This window comes from Malus domestica, chromosome 02 (assembly GCF_042453785.1).
Source record: "Malus domestica chromosome 02, GDT2T_hap1".
NCBI classification, from domain to species: domain Eukaryota; kingdom Viridiplantae; phylum Streptophyta; class Magnoliopsida; order Rosales; family Rosaceae; genus Malus; species Malus domestica.
This window is the reverse complement of record NC_091662.1, coordinates 1,425,658-1,443,574: the sequence shown is the minus strand read 5'-3', so window position 1 is coordinate 1,443,574 and position 17,917 is coordinate 1,425,658. Positions and strand designations below refer to the sequence as shown.

Sequence of the window (17,917 nt, the reverse complement as noted above, 5' to 3'; positions counted from 1 at the left end):
AAACGCCCTCTCTATTAAAAAAATTAATCCAATAATCAACAACCACATTATATTATTTACAAAATAATATAGTTTAAATAGATAGTCTACCTAACATTATCTAAAAAGAATTAGTCAAAGTTTTTTTGATTAATTTTTTTTCTTTCTCAAACTTTTCTACGTTGATTAATGAAAAATATAAACAAATTTTCACACACAAGAATCTATCGAATCGAAGTCTTATTGTCATAAACAAGATACTACCACGTATTTTCACATCATAGAACTATTAAAAAAATATAATTAACCCAATTCACAAGGTTCACGTAGGATAATTGTAAACACCATATCCTGAATTAAAAAACAGATAATATCCCTTGTCCATGGAATAATTGTTGTTTCGAAAGATAAGCATATATTAGGTTCACGTAAAACAGGAAAATTAAGATAGCTAGTGTGCAGAAAAATTAGAATCTGACTGTTTCGAGTGCAATTTCCCCTCTCTGATAGCATTCGTAGTTAATACGACCATAATTCTTGACATTTTTGTACAACCTCGGCCTTGTCTCGTCGATCAAGTCCTCGACGGGACCAATCTGGGTTTCAGGATCGGGTTCATTGAACAAGGCAACTGATAGCCTCATAATCTCTCCATTTGTCACCACCCTGTGCATTGGGCTCTTGTAAATACCATTACTCATGATCTGCATCTGATCGCCAAGATTAAGAACGATAGCATGAGGAACAATGGGGACTCTAACCCATTTTCCATCTATCAAAACTTGAAGGCCTTCCACATCCTTGTCTTGCAAGAGACATGTCACGCCGGACCTATCCGTGTGAGGCTTGACGCCGAGGACGAGGTCAGATCTCGAGCACGGAGGATAGAAGTTGAACCTTGCTTGCATCAGGGATTGGTCTCCAAACAGCTGCTTTGCAAAGCTGTTATCTTCCAAATTCAACGACTTTGCCATTGCCTTGAACACAATACCCATCATCAACTTTACCTTCGTTGCATATTCATGTAACATCTCTCTGCAAATTATACACACATTCATAGATATGTTATATATTAATCTGTGGATTTTGTCCAATTATATCAAAGTGACAGTCGCAACTTGCTTCAACGAATACCATATCCCATTAGCATCTTTCTACAAATTATAATATTCTCTTATTTGAATGTTAATTTATGGATTTTCCGTCAATTATAAAGATGTGGAGAAATTTTTTAGGGTGCCGGAAAAATGGACCACTACACAAAGTGTAATAATATAATTGGTTTAAATATTTTGTTCAAATTTCCAACCAATTGTATAATTACACTTAGGGAGCGTTTGGTACGTGGGACGGGACGGGACGGAACGGGACGAGGCGTTCCGTCCCGCGTTTGGTGCGCCAAAAATGGGTGGAACGGGTTGTTCCACGGGACAGATTTTGGGTGTTTTTGCGTTCCACCTCCCCCCCTGGAACGGGTTTGTTCCACGTCTGTGGAACACAATGTTTTACCATTTTAAGACAAATATACCCCATGTCTTTTTCAAAAATTACACCTTCGTTCCGTCCCGTCCCTTCCCGTTCCGTCCCGTCCCGTCCCGTTCCGTTCCGTTCCGTACCAAACGCACCCTTAATGTACCGAGCTGTATTTTCAACACACTGAAAAATCTCTGCAAGATGTGTCCATAGTAGACTAGCTATATAATCCTCAAGGCAGGCAATAGTAATGCAAACCCTAAAGTGTACGGACGTACCCAAAATCATTTGGATTTTGAGGCCAAAGATGAAGCCTTCTTTGGTTTTCTGGGAAGACCCTGAGAGTGAGACGATAGGACCAGTCAAGAACTTGCTTTTCCGATACTACGACATCGTTCCCATATCCTTCGGCTCCGCCATGAACTGCGCGGGAGTATTTTTCCTTCTCTTCTACTGGAAGTGCAAAGAATTGTTTTGCTGCTTCACGTACCTTGTCAAGAAGTGAATCCGAAATCCCATGGCCTATTGCCTGAATTCATTAAATCATGAATATAAATATTGAATTCCATTAGTTCAGTTAATCAGATATGAACTTGTTTATCCATAATCCGTCCAATTTCATCAACGAAAAAACATCAGATTATCAGATCGGATCAAATTATGTTCTTCTTTGGATTGAATTGGATTAGATTGGATAAGATGTAGTCGAGTCCGATTCGTTTACATGTCTAACATGGTAACATGGAGAATACAGAGACAGCAAAATATACTTTAACATATATAATAGTATACCAAGAAAAAGAAAATGGAAACCTGGAAGCATCCTGCCGAGCTGAGTGCTGATCTGAGTTTCTGTAGCTCATGATTTTCTGCTTGTTCAGAATATTGAGCAGATAATGGGGAGAAGAGACTGATATCAATAATGGGGATTTCATCAGCCAATGGTGGAGAAGAATCTATGGATCCAAACCTACTTTCTTTAACAATATATTCAGCAGGTGGCTGCTCACCATTCATAGACATTTCTTGGACATTGGTCATGGCCATTTTCTCTCTGTCAATCTGTGACCGATATTAATCCACTGCTGGGGAATATATATATATGCGCGCGCGCGCGTGTACATACAAGCTCAAATAATTTACTCAAAATTTATTTTCCACGATAATCATTCTTGGTCATAAATTAAACTTAAAATATGACTTTAGTTCCTGAAACTTAATTTTCTCCACATAAAACCCGACATAAATTTTTTGCTCGAATAAAACCCATTGACTAGACTCCACATAAGCAAATTCTTTAATTATGTTTGACTTTACCCATTTAAAAATTTTCAGATGCCTAAAACACCCTTATTGAATATTTAATGTACACAGCTAATTCTATGCAAACTGTAACGGGGAATTAATGATTTTACAAAAATAATATTTTGCATATAAATGTAGGGATTTGTTGGTTAGTTTGGCTCTCGAATTCCAATTTACCATTACAACATGTCCATATTATATATAGGTAAATTATTGTACTTTAAAATATATAAAAAAATTTGTTGTCAAAATAAAAATATATAAATTAAAGAAGATAAAAATTGCACGTAAATAAATTTTAGGACAATGAAAAAGAAAAGAACCAACTATACGTAAATTATTTACATATACAATCTAGATATTTGATTCACATAAAAAATGTAGGTAAATCACGAACATAATTTACCTACTATTATTGAAATTTACCTACTTGCATAATTTAGGAAAAATGCCAATAAAACATGAGAATATTATTTGCATATATCATAGGTAAATTGCCAAAAGAAATATGAGAATATTTGGTTTATTTATTGTAGGTAAATTACATATTATAGTGTGATATTATTTATATAGGTAAAGTAGAGACGTTTAAATATTATATATAAGGAGAATAATTTACACCGAATAGTAATGTAGTCATGATTTAAAGTAATGCACTAGAATGTTGTAGAAATTAAAAATAAATAAAGTGAAAAAACATCAGGATGATTAATTAGATTATAAGGCCCTTGATTGAAGCTAATTTTCAAGTGTGGGTTGTGGCAAAAATTGTAAATAATTTGTAGTAATAGGTTACTTATATTATTATGTGGCAATTTATTTGACTGTTAGATTTTTGTTAGATGTTTAATTATATGGGTTTATATTTAGAAATCATGACTTTTCAAGATCAATATCTAATCAATCATAAATTAAACGCATCCCATCCATAAGCTTAAATAATTATCTGTCCAAATTTATATGGTTTGGTCCCATCTACTCATAACGAAGCACGTGCAGATCACCTTTTACATCGTTATTTTTAGGAAACTTGCGCGAGAAAGACGAAGGATTCCAGCAACTAGGCCCTTTCATTAGCATATTTTATTTATCACATTTTCCACCGGAAAGCTCATAATAATATAAATAATCAATATCTATGCATATTCGCAGAAAATCAGCAGATATGCCTCCATATTTTATATGGCTTCTTCCAAATTCAAGTATGTTGACAAGAGATGAGCTAAAGAGGTGGCCGGGCAGTTGATCAGACCCTTTCATATAAGGATGATATATAAAGTGCAACTTAAAAAATAAACGATTCGGATTATTAAAATTCGATATGGTGCAGACCCTACAACTAATTCTCATTTTTATAAAAAAATTGGGTATACCTTCCCTTGAAAGTTTCCTCTCTCTCTCTCTCTCTCTCTCTCTCTCTCTCTCTCTATATATATATATATATAAGGATGATATATGAAGTGCAACTTAAAAAATAAACGATTCGGATCATTAAAATTCGATATGGTGCAGACCCTACAACTAATTCTCATTTTTATAAAAAAATTGGGTATACCTTCCCGTGAAAGTTTCCTCTCTCTCTCTCTCTCTCTCTCTCTCTATATATATATATATATATATATATATATATAAGAAGGAGGAGGAGGAGGAGGAAGAAGAGAAAAAAAAAAAAAAAACAAAAACAAAAACCGAACCCTGTTCGTCCACCCCCCAAAACCCTCCCTTGAAAGTTTCCTCTCTCTCTCTCTCTCTCTCTCTCTCTCTCTCTCTCTCTCTCTCTCTCTCTCTCTATATATATATATAGACACACACAAACTTAAATAATTTTCTACTCAAAATTTATATGATTTGGTTCCTTCTACTCATAACAAAGGACATGCAGATCAACTTTTAATTCACTATTTTAAGGTTTTAATTCACTATTTTAAGGTTACTTGCACGAGAAAAGACGAAGGATTCCAGCAACAAGGCACTTTCATTAGCATATTTTATTCATCAGGTAACGCTAAGTAGATCAAATTTGATGACTAAATTTGTAAACTAAATAATATATCACCAATAAGAATAAGCATGTTTATCAACGTGTAAGTAATAAACCAATTATCAATTTCCATGTCTTTTAATTTTCAAAATTTAATCCATAAATTTAATTTCCATAACATTACTCTTTATTCATCACCTTTTCTACCGGAAAGCTCGTGACAATACAAATAATTAAATATTTGCATCTTCGCAGAAAACAACAGATATATGGCTTCTTCCAAATTCAAGTATGTTATAAGCTACTTTATTCTGAAGTAATGTTTTTCTTATTTTTAAATTCGAATTCTCCTTTTTCATCCATAAAAGATAAAAATAAATATTCAGTTAGACAATCTAGCTCGCATAAGCTAAGAGAAGAAAATGCATATTGTAAATAGATAATTGAGTTAACCCACATTTCCCACCGAAAACTAGTTTACATACTAAACGACCAATTTCCCACACTTGAAAATTAAGATACAAAAGTGAAATTCAGTATCGAACTCGCTATTTGCGAAATACCTGCTGGTGGGTAACATAGGTCTACTCAATTTTCTCACAATGAGCTGACATATATAGTTTGATATCGCACTTACTATTTGTGAAAATCAAACTTAAAAACTCTTATTTATATATAAAAAAATACTAATAAACAGTAATACTAGCCGCACTTATCATGTAACTTTAGTACCAAGTTTCATCCCCTCATGACCCTCTAACACAGTTGGGCTCAGGTGAATCGAATTGAAGAAGGGTTGGATGTTTTTGACAATTAACATCGTTGGACCTTCCAAACTCCTCATACGACCCAAACAAATTTAAGAGTCCCAAATTCGCGGGAGTTGAGTTGGGACCCAATTCAGCGGGCCCCACCAAAAAATTCCAAATTCAAAACAAATCCTGAGCCACAAACCAATCCGTTCCGTGGCCCAAAAATTCCCCCAACTCTTCAGCACCACCAGCAGCAAGCAGTAGCTCGCTTCCTCACTCCTCTTCTCCTCCTCCTCCTCTTCCTTCTCCTCCAAATTTTACAGAAACCAAATTGAATTTGCCACCTTTTAGTCACGGATAGATACGCACGGAAATGGCGAAGCTCACGCTCAGAGCCGAGTGCTCCTCCTGCTTATTTTCACACAGCACAAGCTCACAATCTCCCCTCTCCTCACCCAGACGACGTCGTTTGCTTCGGTTTCCTCCGAAGAACAACTTGGAGTTGAGAGTGATTTGTAGCATTCAGGAGAGGGAAAACGTCAGGGAAACCAAGAGGGTCAATGGGCTACCGGTGGATAAGGTCCAACGGGCGGGTTCGGGTTCTGGGACGGATTCTGAGGGGGAATTGAGTCAGGAGAGCGGGTCTGGGGAAGTGGGTTTTGATTGGGATTGGCCGCCGTGGAAGAACATACCTCAGAGGTACAAGCTCATTGGGACTACTTCGCTTGCCTTTGTCATCTGCAACATGGATAAGGTAGTTCTGTAGCTCTGCTGGCTCTGTTTTTATTTCTCGCTTAGGCATTCATCGAACAAGTTATGGGCTTGAAATTTTCAGCTTAAACCTTGATGCTTTCGTGGTGAAAAGGAAAGAACTTTGATGCAAAAATGCAATTGAACGTAGATTTTGGGTTGTGGGTTTACTGCATTTTGGTTTTAAACGAATTAAGTTTGTTCCTTTTGCATGTGGGATTGACAGGTGAACTTGAGTATTGCTATAATTCCAATGTCTCACCAGTTTGGATGGAGTTCATCCGAGGCGGGATTGGTTCAATCGTCGTTCTTTTGGGGGTATGCATTGAGTCAGTTGCCCGGAGGTTGGCTTGCCAAGATATTTAGTGGGAGGTTTGTTTTTCAAAAGCTCATTTCAAGTTTTTATTATGTTACTTATTTATTTTCACGTAGAACCATGCAGTTCATCCGTGGCGGGATTGGTTCAATCCCCAAATGCTTGTTTATTTATCTTTTGGCCGGGACAGATAAGCCATGTTCATCTATTATTTTCTTCTAATGCAGAAAAGTTCTTCAGTTTGGAGTGTTAACTTGGTCTTTGGCTACGGGACTTGTCCCTCTTGTTGCTGGATTTACACCTGGTTTAGTTTTGTCCAGAATTTTGGTACGCTTATCTACGATATATTCTATTTTCTACAGATTCTTGTAAATCAGTTCAACTTTGTTTAGCCCTTTGTTTTCGTGCTTGATTTCCAACTTATTGTTGGTTTGAGTATCAAACCTACCTGTTACTTACTGAGAGCTCTTATCTTTGAAGTACAGGTAGGTATTGGAGAAGGCGTTTCCCCATCCGCCGCAACTGACCTTATTGCCAGGCATGTATGACATTCTTATATTTAGTTTGGTCCATCATAGATTCATAGGTGGTGTTCATGAAGCATTATTTTGTTCAAATTCAGGTTGTCTAGTGGATCCAATTTATTTGTGTTTGAGAACCCTAATAATCGTTTACCGGATGCAGGACAATACCTTTGGAAGAGCGTTCACGGGCTGTAGCATTTGTCTTTGGTGGTCTGAGTGTAGGAAGTGTGGCAGGGTATGTTGCATGGATAAGATTTAAAGAAGATTTGGTTTTCTTATGTCTATATTCGTTGTGTACTCCGTGTTCATTGATACCCATTTGTAACTTTGGACTTCTTGCAGGTTTCTTCTGGCTCCTCCCCTTATCCAAAATCTGGGGTGGGAATCTGTATTTTACATATTTTCCTCGTTGGGGATTGCTTGGTAAGTAGCGGTTTCAAACACCTCAGAATTAGTGGTCTCCTTTTCTTTTTGCTGAAGAATTAATTCCCTTAACTTCTTCTGGTCCAATGTGAAAACTTATTTATTTGTTTATATCAATATGCCAGGAACGAAAACAATATTCTTTTTCCTTTTTTTTGATTTTCTGCCAAGTACCAACCTTCTGTCATGATTAATTATAAAAGAACTTACTTGGCCAATTTATTGTTAATAGCTCTCTTTTTTCCTCTTTTCTTTTAGAAAAATATGAAATGTTATAAATACTGAAGTCTGGCAATATGCTCAAGTTGTTTCCCAATATACATGCCTTGAAGGTATCTGGGGTTTCAGTTTCTCGAAGGACAAGCCTCATGGGTTGGTGAATCAATTCCACGTGAGCATTTAATCCCTTATTCATTATCCTTGTTTGTTTGGAGAAAACTTACTTATTTTCATGTAAAAATGCACAGAGTTGATTACTTATCCGAAGATAAAGTTGACTAGTAAATCAGAGGTCAATTTTATTAAGGGCCTGTTTCTTTGAGTAGCCAATGCCTTCCGGTCACTATCTTTTTTGTTAAGGAAAAACTGTTTGGTTTTGGAATCATGAGATAGCTTCATAATACTCTATTCTTTTACTTTATGAATATTAATGCTTGATAAGGCACCACTATTGTTTGTGCTTATCATTTCTCTCGTATTGTTCTTCACTACATTGTCTCTCTTTCTGATGCAACTGCTACCATTTTGCTAATGTCTGAGCAATCACAATTGTCGCCACAGTTACACTGATCACTACCATTTCCAAAGACATATACACCATTCTATCACTGTATATTCCCGTTCATGCATGACAAAAAAATTTGTCACATTGCATGCCAATAAAGTTGACTCTGCCAAAGACTATGTATTTATTTGTACAAAGCATACTTCACAAGAAAAATTGTACTTGATCTTGATAATGATTTGTCAATACTTCACGTCATGGATAGTGTGGTAACTATACCAGATGCTGTTGACAAGGTCATCAATATTCAAGCATATGTTTGTGCCTTATTTTTCATGTACCAAATTTCTTGCATAGTGATGATTCCTTTTATTCTCTTGGAAATATTTGATAGGGTCCCAATCAACAGATGTGAAGAAAACATGGAGTACCGAAGAATTGGGTGACTCGTTGAAGGTGTGATTCTTTTTTCTGTTGTAGATGTGTGACTTGGGGCAATGCTGGTGTTAACGAGGAAAATGCTCACAATTAAGTGACGAATGTTAAACTTTATTGTTGTCGTTAGACTAATTCAGAAAATAACTGAAACCTTTTGATTTATATCATTGCTTTTAAGTTTTATCATAGTTTACATAGCGATTACTGTGTAGTAATTTGGTTTCTTACTTACTTTTATTTAATAGGATGTACCATGGAAAGCATTTTTCCAAAGTCCAGCTGTATGGGCAATGATCTATGCTCATTTTTGTGGAAGCTGGGGTCATTATACTTGCCTAGCGTGGCTTCCCACCTATTTTAGGTAATTCATGCAGACTTTTTACTTTGTATAATGATTGAGAGGTATGCTTTTCCTTTGTTTGTCTATTTAATGAATGTAAGTTGTGGGGACACTTGCCAACAGTGGTGACCGTAACTTAGTCTAGAAATAGAAGGAAAACGAAAAGTACTAGATTAACTTAAGGTCATTTATAAGTTATCTAATCTTTTGTTGAAAAGTATGTTTGTGAGGACTTGGTATCTGAGGAAAGTATGTAATTTTCTATGCAGTGAAGAGCTGAACCTGAATTTGACAGAAGCTGCATGGGTAAGTCTAGACTTATTCAACGAGTATGCCCATCAAAGCATTATATTTCTGCATACGGTTTTATCAATTTATAAAGCTATTTAGTTGTATGATATCAAGGGGTTTTTATTTGTTTCAGGTCTCTATCCTTCCTCCATTGGCTTCGATCTTTGTGACCAGCATTGCATCACAATTTGCTGATAGCTTGATTTCTACTGGAGTTCAAACCACTACGGTAAGAAGATTTTAGATCGAGCTACTCTGTTGTATATGATGGAATCAGAAAACTCCATCTAGAAGAAACTTTTTAGGTTTTTCCAAAAGATGAAAAACGCCCTCAACAGTTTTCTCAAGTGTATGGATATGTTTGTGTTGGCTTGTTAATTTAATTGCTACTTTTACCTGTGAAATACATAATAAACTTGTGACGTTCATAATATGAGTTTTGCACCATTCCTTAACTTGCTTAAGGTAATTTTTGCACTTAGACACTCTTAATGTTTCTGATGTCCTTGTTTTGTACATGTAGGTCCGAAAAGTTTGCCAAACAATTGCCTTTTTATCTCCTGCAGCTTGCATGACTCTTTCATCTCTTGATCTAGGATTGCCGCATTGGGAAGTTGTTGGGATTCTCACTGGTGGTTTAGCCCTCTCGAGCTTTGCCTTGTCAGGTACAAATCAATCGAAATTGAAGCTTGATTTTGGAGGATGGTGAATAGAATTGTTCTTCTCCTACGCTGCAAAGTCATAATATATTCAAACGTGCAGGATTGTATTGTACCCATCAAGACATGTCACCCGAATATGCGAGCATACTTTTGGTATGTAAACTTTACACACGAATTTTTATTAGTGTGCTGGAAGCCTGGAAGATGCTATGGAGCGTCCTTTTTTTGTTTGTATCCTATCTCTTCCCTTTGCTTGATTATTAATCAACTTAAATTCAAATCCATATCATATGCATCTTTGTTAGGATTTTTAGTGATATGCACCTTCATTCTGGTGTGAAGGGTGGGTGGTGGAAGTTTGTGTTGTGTCATTTTATCTATCGACATGCATGATTGAATTCACTGGTCTGACTTATCTTGGTAGTTCTTGTCGTGCCCATTTCTTGACGTAATTGACTCGTGAATCATGATACTAAGAGCTGTATGCAGTGCATCTCCTTTTGGACTTGATATACATTGAGTATCAATGAAAAATACGTCAATGCATTTTCGTATATCAAACAGACCCAGATATAAATTCAGTTGATTTGACGATTCAAATTTGCCACTCAGGGTATTACCAACACTGTTGGGGCGGTACCTGGAATAATAGGCGTTGCCCTCACCGGCTTTCTTCTTGATTCAACTCATTCATGGAGTGTAAGTAGCCTCTGTTAGTGCTTGTCAACTTTTTACAACCTTCAATAGTTTACATCCTTTAATTACTTCATCTGAACTGATTCACTTACGTGTTATGCAGATATCATTGTTCATTCCATCAATATTTTTCTACCTGACTGGTACAGTCGTTTGGTTGGTGTTCGCCAGCAGTAAGCCTCAAACCTTTTCGAAGAGAGACTAACCTTTCGTGTAGTTCAGTCTTTTTATCTTGAATGAAGCTTCCAATTAGCGGGATTCGTCATTCAATGTATAACTAGTGTCACCTGTGTTCGGAAATTAGCTTAGTATTCACCATTTGGTTCTTTCTGTACATCTAGAAGGCAAGCTACTGCACATGTATATGTAATCTTCCATGACATACACATTTTTGTTGTTGTAATCTCGAATAAGTGTTCTTAGTTAGCCCCCAAACGACGACGGGTGGAGTCTGATATTGTACAGCTGTTTTAACAGTTCACAACTTCACATGGTATAAATATGTTCCAAAAGGTCAGAAGTTTTTGTCAACATTTGAATTGGTTCCTATATTTGGTGAGCGGAGATCCAAACACAGGACTTCGGGTGCAAAAGTAACCGCTTAAGCTACTTTTAAGAGTAGAACAGTATAAAGATGGAGGATGAAAATTGAATTGTATTCTCTCTTATTGAAACAATGTTAACGATTACACTTTCAGCATTGCCTACCTGCAAGCAGGGGGAACTACGTATGGTATGTGAGCAAATACAATTGAGGACGGACCGATCAAAATTGGTTCCGATGCATTTACATACACAGGGTTTAAGCTAGGAATGATCCCGGATGAATCTACGCGCAAAGCGTTTCCATTGAGTAGCATGGTTTGGCTTTGTATATTTCCGTCCTTCGGTGTTAGATGGTATTCTTCTCTTTCTGTTGAACTTCTGGGACCCTGTTGGAGCTTGGTCACATGTGATCTATGAGGCTTGTGTGATTTGTGTTTATGTCGCAGCGTCCAGGTAGTGTTGAAGGCAACTCTGACCTCAGCCGTGGTGGTATTGTGCAGGTTGATCAGTAGCACCGTAATCCCCTTCTGTTAAGATGAAATCGTAATTAGCTCAGGAAAACAAAGAGTGCTGATTGTTGTCTTTCGTTATATTGAAGCTGCGGTTTAGACTTACAGATTGTTTTGCGCAGTGTGCGTAAGCACGTATCTTTTTTGGTCCAGAAAAGCTCGTTGCGAGGACATTTCTTCCCATCAACCGATGCCAAAGCAGAGCACTGGCATGGATAAAGCCAGGATAAAGCATCGTATGTGTTAAAATGTTGTCTAAAATCGGCTTCAAGGTAATTAAGATCGGTATGTAGTTACCTGTAATAGTCGGGATTAGGCTCGAAGGTACTAGTGTTGAGTAAACCATAGTTTCCTCCAATCAATGTCTGTCTGCAGTAGGTTTTTGTATCGTAAGATGCTGACATACCAAGCTGATCCAAATACCTGTTTGAAACGTCGAAAATATGACTCGTGCTAGAATTCAAACAAGAGAACGAAAGAAGATGCTTTAGATGTTATGGCCAAGTTACCAGAAACTATATACAAATGTATTGGAGACAAGATGGCGACCGCTGTTGTAAGCACCTCCAGCTTCCCCAACCCACGCAGCTGCCGAAGTTGCAGAACGCTTTAGGATGCCGTGGAGGTTGCTGAATGTGCTAGAAATACTGTCAAGAACAGATGGATCGAGAATCTTTTCAATAAGGTGTTCATCAACCCCTGAGAATACAAAAGCAAAGATTTCTTATATCAGTTAGGAAGCTGGGAATTAAACCGAAAAACAGGACGTTTTGCAATGTGTTTGTTCAATCAGTTATACCTGGCCCTAGATTATATATATGGTGAGTGACAATGTCTAAGGATGTGGTGGTTTTATCTGTGTAGTCTTTGAACCACTTCGCATCGAAAAATCCTCCCGGAGATAGGATCAGCGGCTTTGGTTCGACGCCCTTGTAGATGTCTTGTACTATCTTCTTAAGAGCAGTTGTATCGGATACATACTGACTCGCCGAGACTGTTGTTCCGATTCCATGTCCACACAATTCATTTCCTGGCCAAGAATTGAAACACACTCAGTTTTTTCTAGACAAGTACGTTATAACTTTTGTGACATTGTTCAACGACACTTTGGTGCGAAAAGCGTTCTCACCAAGCTCCCAACCATGTACGGTGTAGTTGTTTTTGACGCTGTAACGGATGAAAGACTCCGAATTGGTGTAGTCCCAATCTCCAGTTGCAGTCCCGTTCGAATTAATTGTTCGTCCGGTGAGAGCATTCAATCCGAAGATAATCTTAGCCCTGAAGAGATCGTCAATCGGATAATGTTACGTGCTCTTGTTTTCAAAAATCTAAACTTTAATCAAGCAGCAGAAGGAAGAGAGATTATATTTTTTTACCCTGCTTTCTGAAAAAAAGAGCTTAATTCATCCCATCTATTCATAGGCAAGCAGCCCTGAGTGAAACCAAACATCTCAGAAGTGCTTTTTTGAAAAGCATCACAGCTTTGCTTGTTATCTGGTGTAGCATATATCACCTTATCTTGCAATGTGCCACCCAATCTAAGTTTCAATGGTGAGAAAGCTGCACAATTAGCAGAGAATTAAGCAAGTTTTTCGACTCTTAATTATAAACACCGGATCGAAAACCGAGTTTTTCTAATGGAATCAAGAAATTCCTACCCTTTATAGCATTTAACAAGATAGCGTTGTTTAGATCCTGCACAAGAATTATCACATAAATATCAGAAAGCATTATAAATGCTAAAAAATATGAACAAAAACACAAAACAAAGATAGATTTCGGATATTTTGAATCGTACATTGGCAAAAACATATACAAATTCATAAGAAAAAGTAAATTTGAAGACTTGTGGATCAGTTATAATTGTGAAAATCCCCAGAAAACAACCTGTTTCAATAGAACAGTTTATTTATTTATTTTTGTGTGTTATTTAACTAAAAACACAGAAAATGGAATCAGAGGATATAAACTTTTAAAAAAACCAAAGCCATAAAAAGATTTATGATTTGTGATTATTTACAAATCTAAAGAAAAACATATGAAGGTGTAGGTGTTCTAGAGAGAGAGAAACATTATGTGTATGTGTATGTGTATGTATATGTAAATGTGTGTGTGTGTGTGTGTGTGTGTTACCAGATTGAGGAGAGAAGCACGACCCCAGCTGCATGTACCATAGTCGCATTTCTCAGGTGGCCACCAATCAAGAGTTGCACAAATAAAATCGTCGTCGATTTTGGCAATGGCGTCTCTGCCATTGATGCGGACTGTACCTTCCACACTTCCTCCTCCAAACCCCACCTTTGAATTTACAGCACAAACCAAGAAACTAAAAGAAACCCAGAAAATGAATCCCATTTGCAAGATATCAGAACCCATCTGCAACAAGATCTCTCTCTCTGTCTCTAAGTTTTTCTTTCTCTAGCTCTTGTGTTTATATATAAATGGAGGAGGAGGAGGAGGAGGAGGAGGGGGAACCCATGAAAGAAAAAGTGAAGAGCTGAGATTACTGAAAAATTGCCAAAAGTGAAGGTGTTTTGTAACAGGAGAGAGAGAGAGAGAGAGAGAGAGAGAGAGAGAGAGAGAGAGAGATGAATTAACAGTTTAAAGAGAGAGATCTGCAATTTGCTATAATTGTGTTACAAAGATAGAAAAAAGGCATATAATACATACAAAAAACCATTGGGAAACCACGTCAAGAGAGATCTACTCACGACATTGGTCTCCTTCCTCTCTGACTATGACCCTATTTTTATTATTGTCATTATTTCCGAGTTGTTCTTTCTTACCGACAAATTACATAATATATATTTTCTTTATGATTTTTTTTTTTGGTCAATACATTTTTTGTATGATTCTAGTATGTGTTTTTACGTCCGTGTCAATATATGATTTGCATGCAAACATACCTATAAAGGCGCAATGATCAAGTGCTCAAGATTACTAATATATTTACAAAATACTTTACTTCTTATATGTAAAGCAAGAGAACCACAGTTACGTACATAAACTTTCATTTATGTAAAACCATTAATTTGATGATGTAAAATTTGACTCATTATAGGTAAAGAGCTGTAGAATGTTGATTATTTTTATTTATATAATGGTTTTCGTTTTAGATGAGCTTAAAGCATGGGAATTAACTATATAGTATGGAATAAAGTTGCCAATGTTAGAGGTGGGGTTGGAAGTTGCTTGCAAGTTTATAAGTGGGTCCATGAGTTTGCTTTCTAAATTGGAAGGTACCATAATTCTTTTTGTGTGTTGACAACACGACTTAATGCAACAAATATTATAATATAAGTAATTAATTATAATACTTAATACACTGGATTATGTTTTTGGCAAATTAGAAAACCCTCGGAAGGTACGAAGATTGGCCTTTACCAAAAGAAAATCATGAAATGGTAGAAATATGCCTGGTTTTACTGTTTGACAGCGGCGCCCAGCCACCCACTTGGTCTTGATTTTTGGATTCTTAACGTGCACTTAGCTCGGGGTTTGAAAAAGGGTCATTATTTTATATTTGTATTTCATTTGGCAAAACTAATAGTAATTACGGTAAAAGCGATTAGGGTTTTTATTTTATGGAAAACTGATTAGGGTTTTTGAATAAAAATCGAAACATGCACGGTTTATCAACTGTCGTGAAAAACCCAGTTGACGTAAATATCCCATGCATATACGAATGTTGATGCATTTAATTCAATAACAATTTGGTACAGAAATTAATTTGTGTTAAAAAAAACAGAAAACAATTGAGGTTTTTCTTTACCAAAAGAGGAAAAAAGAGGTCGACATGAGCACTTTAATTATGAAAAGATTCGCAAAAAATTAGAGAAATAGAATTAACTAACCCCAAAGCAAAGCATGCAAATATGTAAAAAAATACCATTTGTGATTATTTAATTTCTTATTTCTCGCAATCTAAACTTTCATTGGAGACTCTCTCTTTCTTGAAAGATTTTTCAGTGTGTCAGCGTAGTAAACTATGTGTCATAATACAATTGGTTGAAAATTTGAAAAAAAAAATTCAACTAATTGTATTATGATACATGATGTACTGGACCGTGTGTCCGGCACACTAAAAAATTTATCTTGCTCTCCTTAAATTTCCCAATCGAATACTTGATTTGATAATGTGATAGTTTATTTCAAGTGTAATGCTAGAAAGACCATATATTTAAATCATTTTGTAAATCATATGACGTGATTGTTGGTGATTTGATTATTGTTAAATTGTTGATTAACGTGCTTATTTTTTATTGGTAATGCATCACATGATTTGCAAATTTGGATAAAAAAAATTGTCTGTCTAGCATTACTCTTATTTGAAGGATCCAATGGTGGAATCAAAGTATTAAATTATGAGAATACAAAGTAATAAATGTATCCAGAATGTTATATTTCGAGAGTACTTGATTTAACAATGAAACACAACCATAATTAGCTCTGAGACGATCGATTTGGCGAGCCAAACTATACACTAGGCTTGGTTATCCTACAATTGTTCGATGACATTTTTCTGTTTTTGTAGTATATAAATGCAAGACAACGTTTTTGCAATTTTGAGCCATGAACATAAAATTGTATTCTAACTCTAATGTGGTAATTTTTTATAATAAGCTTATGAACAAGTTTAGTTTAGCTTTCCATGTGAAAACATAAGACATAAAAATCAATTACTCTTATGATATAATCATCTCAATCATGCGTTCCCATAAAATTTCTAAAGCTTCATCCCTCTCTTTTGATTGTCAATTTCGTGCCTTATACTCCTTATCAATTTCTTTCGTATGACCTAATAAAGTCCCTTGTAATTTAGCTTTCTAACTCTGGCACTGACAAATAGCTTCGATGACATATTATTCATAAGGTATTTTCTTGTGTAAGCAAGCACAACATCAAATTTCAAGATGTTATATATAGCCTACCAAGTACCAAGAGTTTGTTGGCGTCAATGAAACGTCAATGTTCATGTGCATGGCATGGTCGGACTCCAACCACGTATATATGTTTGTTCGTTCATTGAGTATAAAAGAATTTATACTCTAGCTAGCTAGATCCCACTCTATCTTTTTCTCCAACCATATGGAATTATGGATTATGTATATGGTAGCTCCTTCAAAATTTAGGTCTAACTGATATTTTTATGTATTATAGTTTAATATTTTAATAAGTGTGTTCACTTAGTATTACGTTTTAGTGATATTTATTTTCACTCGTAAATGAGAGATTTTAAGTCTGATTCTCGCAAAAGTAAATTTGAACCAAATTATTATGGACAGCTCATTGTAAGGCCTAACCCACTCCTCTATCATTTAGTATAAAATATATGTATTAAAAAAATGTTAATAAGTGTGTGTGTATATATTCTTCCTTAATTGCCTTGATTTGTCAATGGGAACAGGTGAATTTTCACCCACAACAGAACCACCGAAACCTAATCCATTGGATGTTAGATAAGAAATTGCTATCTTTTGTGGTCTTTCGTGCTTAGATTTTGTGACAATATTATTATTATTATTATTATTAATCAAAAGCCAAAGTCTTAACTTAAATTATTTGGAAAACTGAATCTATGATCTGCTCACACCCACTACACCCATCACTGTCGCATTGGATTATTTCTGGATTACGCAACAGCAGATGGTAATATATATTTTTCCAAACTTTAGCTATTTAAGCAAACCCTAGATTAACACCGAATCATAAATTTAATTTATATCTAAATTCTAGAGTCCCGTTCACAGCTGCAATACTTTTTTAAGGTTTAATTTTCTTTCTTTGAACCCACTTTCTATCTATATAATAAAGGGGGAAGGGCAGTGAACAATGAAACCAGTGTGATGAACAGTGAAATTTGATGTCACTGGATGCCGACAAAAATTTTGGTGTCGCCTCCTTTGACAATATGATGACCAAACTGCCCCTCAGAAAAAAAATTCAAAACCTGTTGAAAATAATTTATCAAATCATGCAAGGGCAAGTTGGTAATTTGGTCATCATAAAATATAATATAAATATAAATGGGAAGAGAGAAAAGAATAAACAAATAACAAAGTTGATGGTACCCAGGGCCGACCCAGGCCCAGTGCAGGTAGGGCAACCGTCCAGGGCCCAAAAAAATTAGGGGCACCAAAATTATTAAGGTGATATATTTATATACATTTTTATGAGAGTAAAAATTTATAAAATTTGGTTCAAAGAC

At 35.9% G+C, this 17,917-nt stretch overlaps 3 protein-coding genes across 3 annotated transcripts; 1 reads left to right on the top strand and 2 right to left on the bottom strand.

Annotated features, from left to right (window-relative positions):
- Positions 1-306: 306 nt before the first annotated feature.
- Positions 307-2,552, bottom strand: LOC103406709 (codeine O-demethylase-like). The gene is made up of 3 exons (XM_070805320.1): positions 2,266-2,552; positions 1,731-1,981; positions 307-1,014 (listed from the first exon to the last, which is right to left on the bottom strand). Exons 1-3 carry the CDS (start codon positions 2,497-2,499, stop codon positions 447-449), a joined length of 1,053 nt encoding a protein of 350 aa, XP_070661421.1. The 5' UTR covers positions 2,500-2,552; the 3' UTR covers positions 307-446.
- Positions 2,553-5,698: 3,146 nt separating this feature from the next.
- On the top strand, positions 5,699-11,174 carry LOC103447595 (probable anion transporter 6, chloroplastic). The gene is made up of 15 exons (XM_017322648.3): positions 5,699-6,244; positions 6,467-6,612; positions 6,784-6,883; positions 7,042-7,094; positions 7,241-7,315; positions 7,423-7,503; positions 7,836-7,894; positions 8,622-8,683; positions 8,911-9,026; positions 9,275-9,311; positions 9,430-9,525; positions 9,820-9,961; positions 10,059-10,111; positions 10,571-10,657; positions 10,758-11,174. Exons 1-15 carry the CDS (start codon positions 5,864-5,866, stop codon positions 10,857-10,859), a joined length of 1,590 nt encoding a protein of 529 aa, XP_017178137.2. The 5' UTR covers positions 5,699-5,863; the 3' UTR covers positions 10,860-11,174.
- Positions 11,175-11,289: 115 nt separating this feature from the next.
- LOC103447604 (heparanase-like protein 3) lies at positions 11,290-14,420 on the bottom strand. The gene is made up of 9 exons (XM_008386800.4): positions 13,843-14,420; positions 13,368-13,404; positions 13,086-13,269; positions 12,839-12,987; positions 12,509-12,739; positions 12,219-12,408; positions 12,007-12,132; positions 11,816-11,915; positions 11,290-11,727 (listed from the first exon to the last, which is right to left on the bottom strand). The coding sequence occupies exons 1-9, from the start codon at positions 14,083-14,085 to the stop codon at positions 11,359-11,361; spliced, it is 1,629 nt and encodes a 542-aa protein (XP_008385022.2). The 5' UTR covers positions 14,086-14,420; the 3' UTR covers positions 11,290-11,358.
- Between the last annotated feature and the right edge of the window lie 3,497 nt (positions 14,421-17,917).

Coding starts and splice junctions, on each gene's coding strand:
- LOC103406709 (XM_070805320.1), bottom strand. CDS start 2,499: ATGGCCATGACCAATGTCCAAGAAATGTCTATGAATGGTGAGCAGCCA. Junction 1,982..2,265: donor GCTCGGCAGGATGCTTCCAG/GTTTCCATTTTC, acceptor TAATGAATTCAG/GCAATAGGCCATGGGATTTC. Junction 1,015..1,730: donor CAAAATCCAAATGATTTTGG/GTACGTCCGTAC, acceptor TATAATTTGCAG/AGAGATGTTACATGAATATG.
- LOC103447595 (XM_017322648.3), top strand. CDS start 5,864: ATGGCGAAGCTCACGCTCAGAGCCGAGTGCTCCTCCTGCTTATTTTCA. Junction 6,613..6,783: donor GCCAAGATATTTAGTGGGAG/GTTTGTTTTTCA, acceptor CTTCTAATGCAG/AAAAGTTCTTCAGTTTGGAG. Junction 7,504..7,835: donor TCCTCGTTGGGGATTGCTTG/GTAAGTAGCGGT, acceptor CATGCCTTGAAG/GTATCTGGGGTTTCAGTTTC.
- LOC103447604 (XM_008386800.4), bottom strand. CDS start 14,085: ATGGGTTCTGATATCTTGCAAATGGGATTCATTTTCTGGGTTTCTTTT. Junction 12,988..13,085: donor TCTTTTTTTCAGAAAGCAGG/GTAAAAAAATAT, acceptor CGATCTCTTCAG/GGCTAAGATTATCTTCGGAT. Junction 12,409..12,508: donor TATATATAATCTAGGGCCAG/GTATAACTGATT, acceptor TTGTATTCTCAG/GGGTTGATGAACACCTTATT.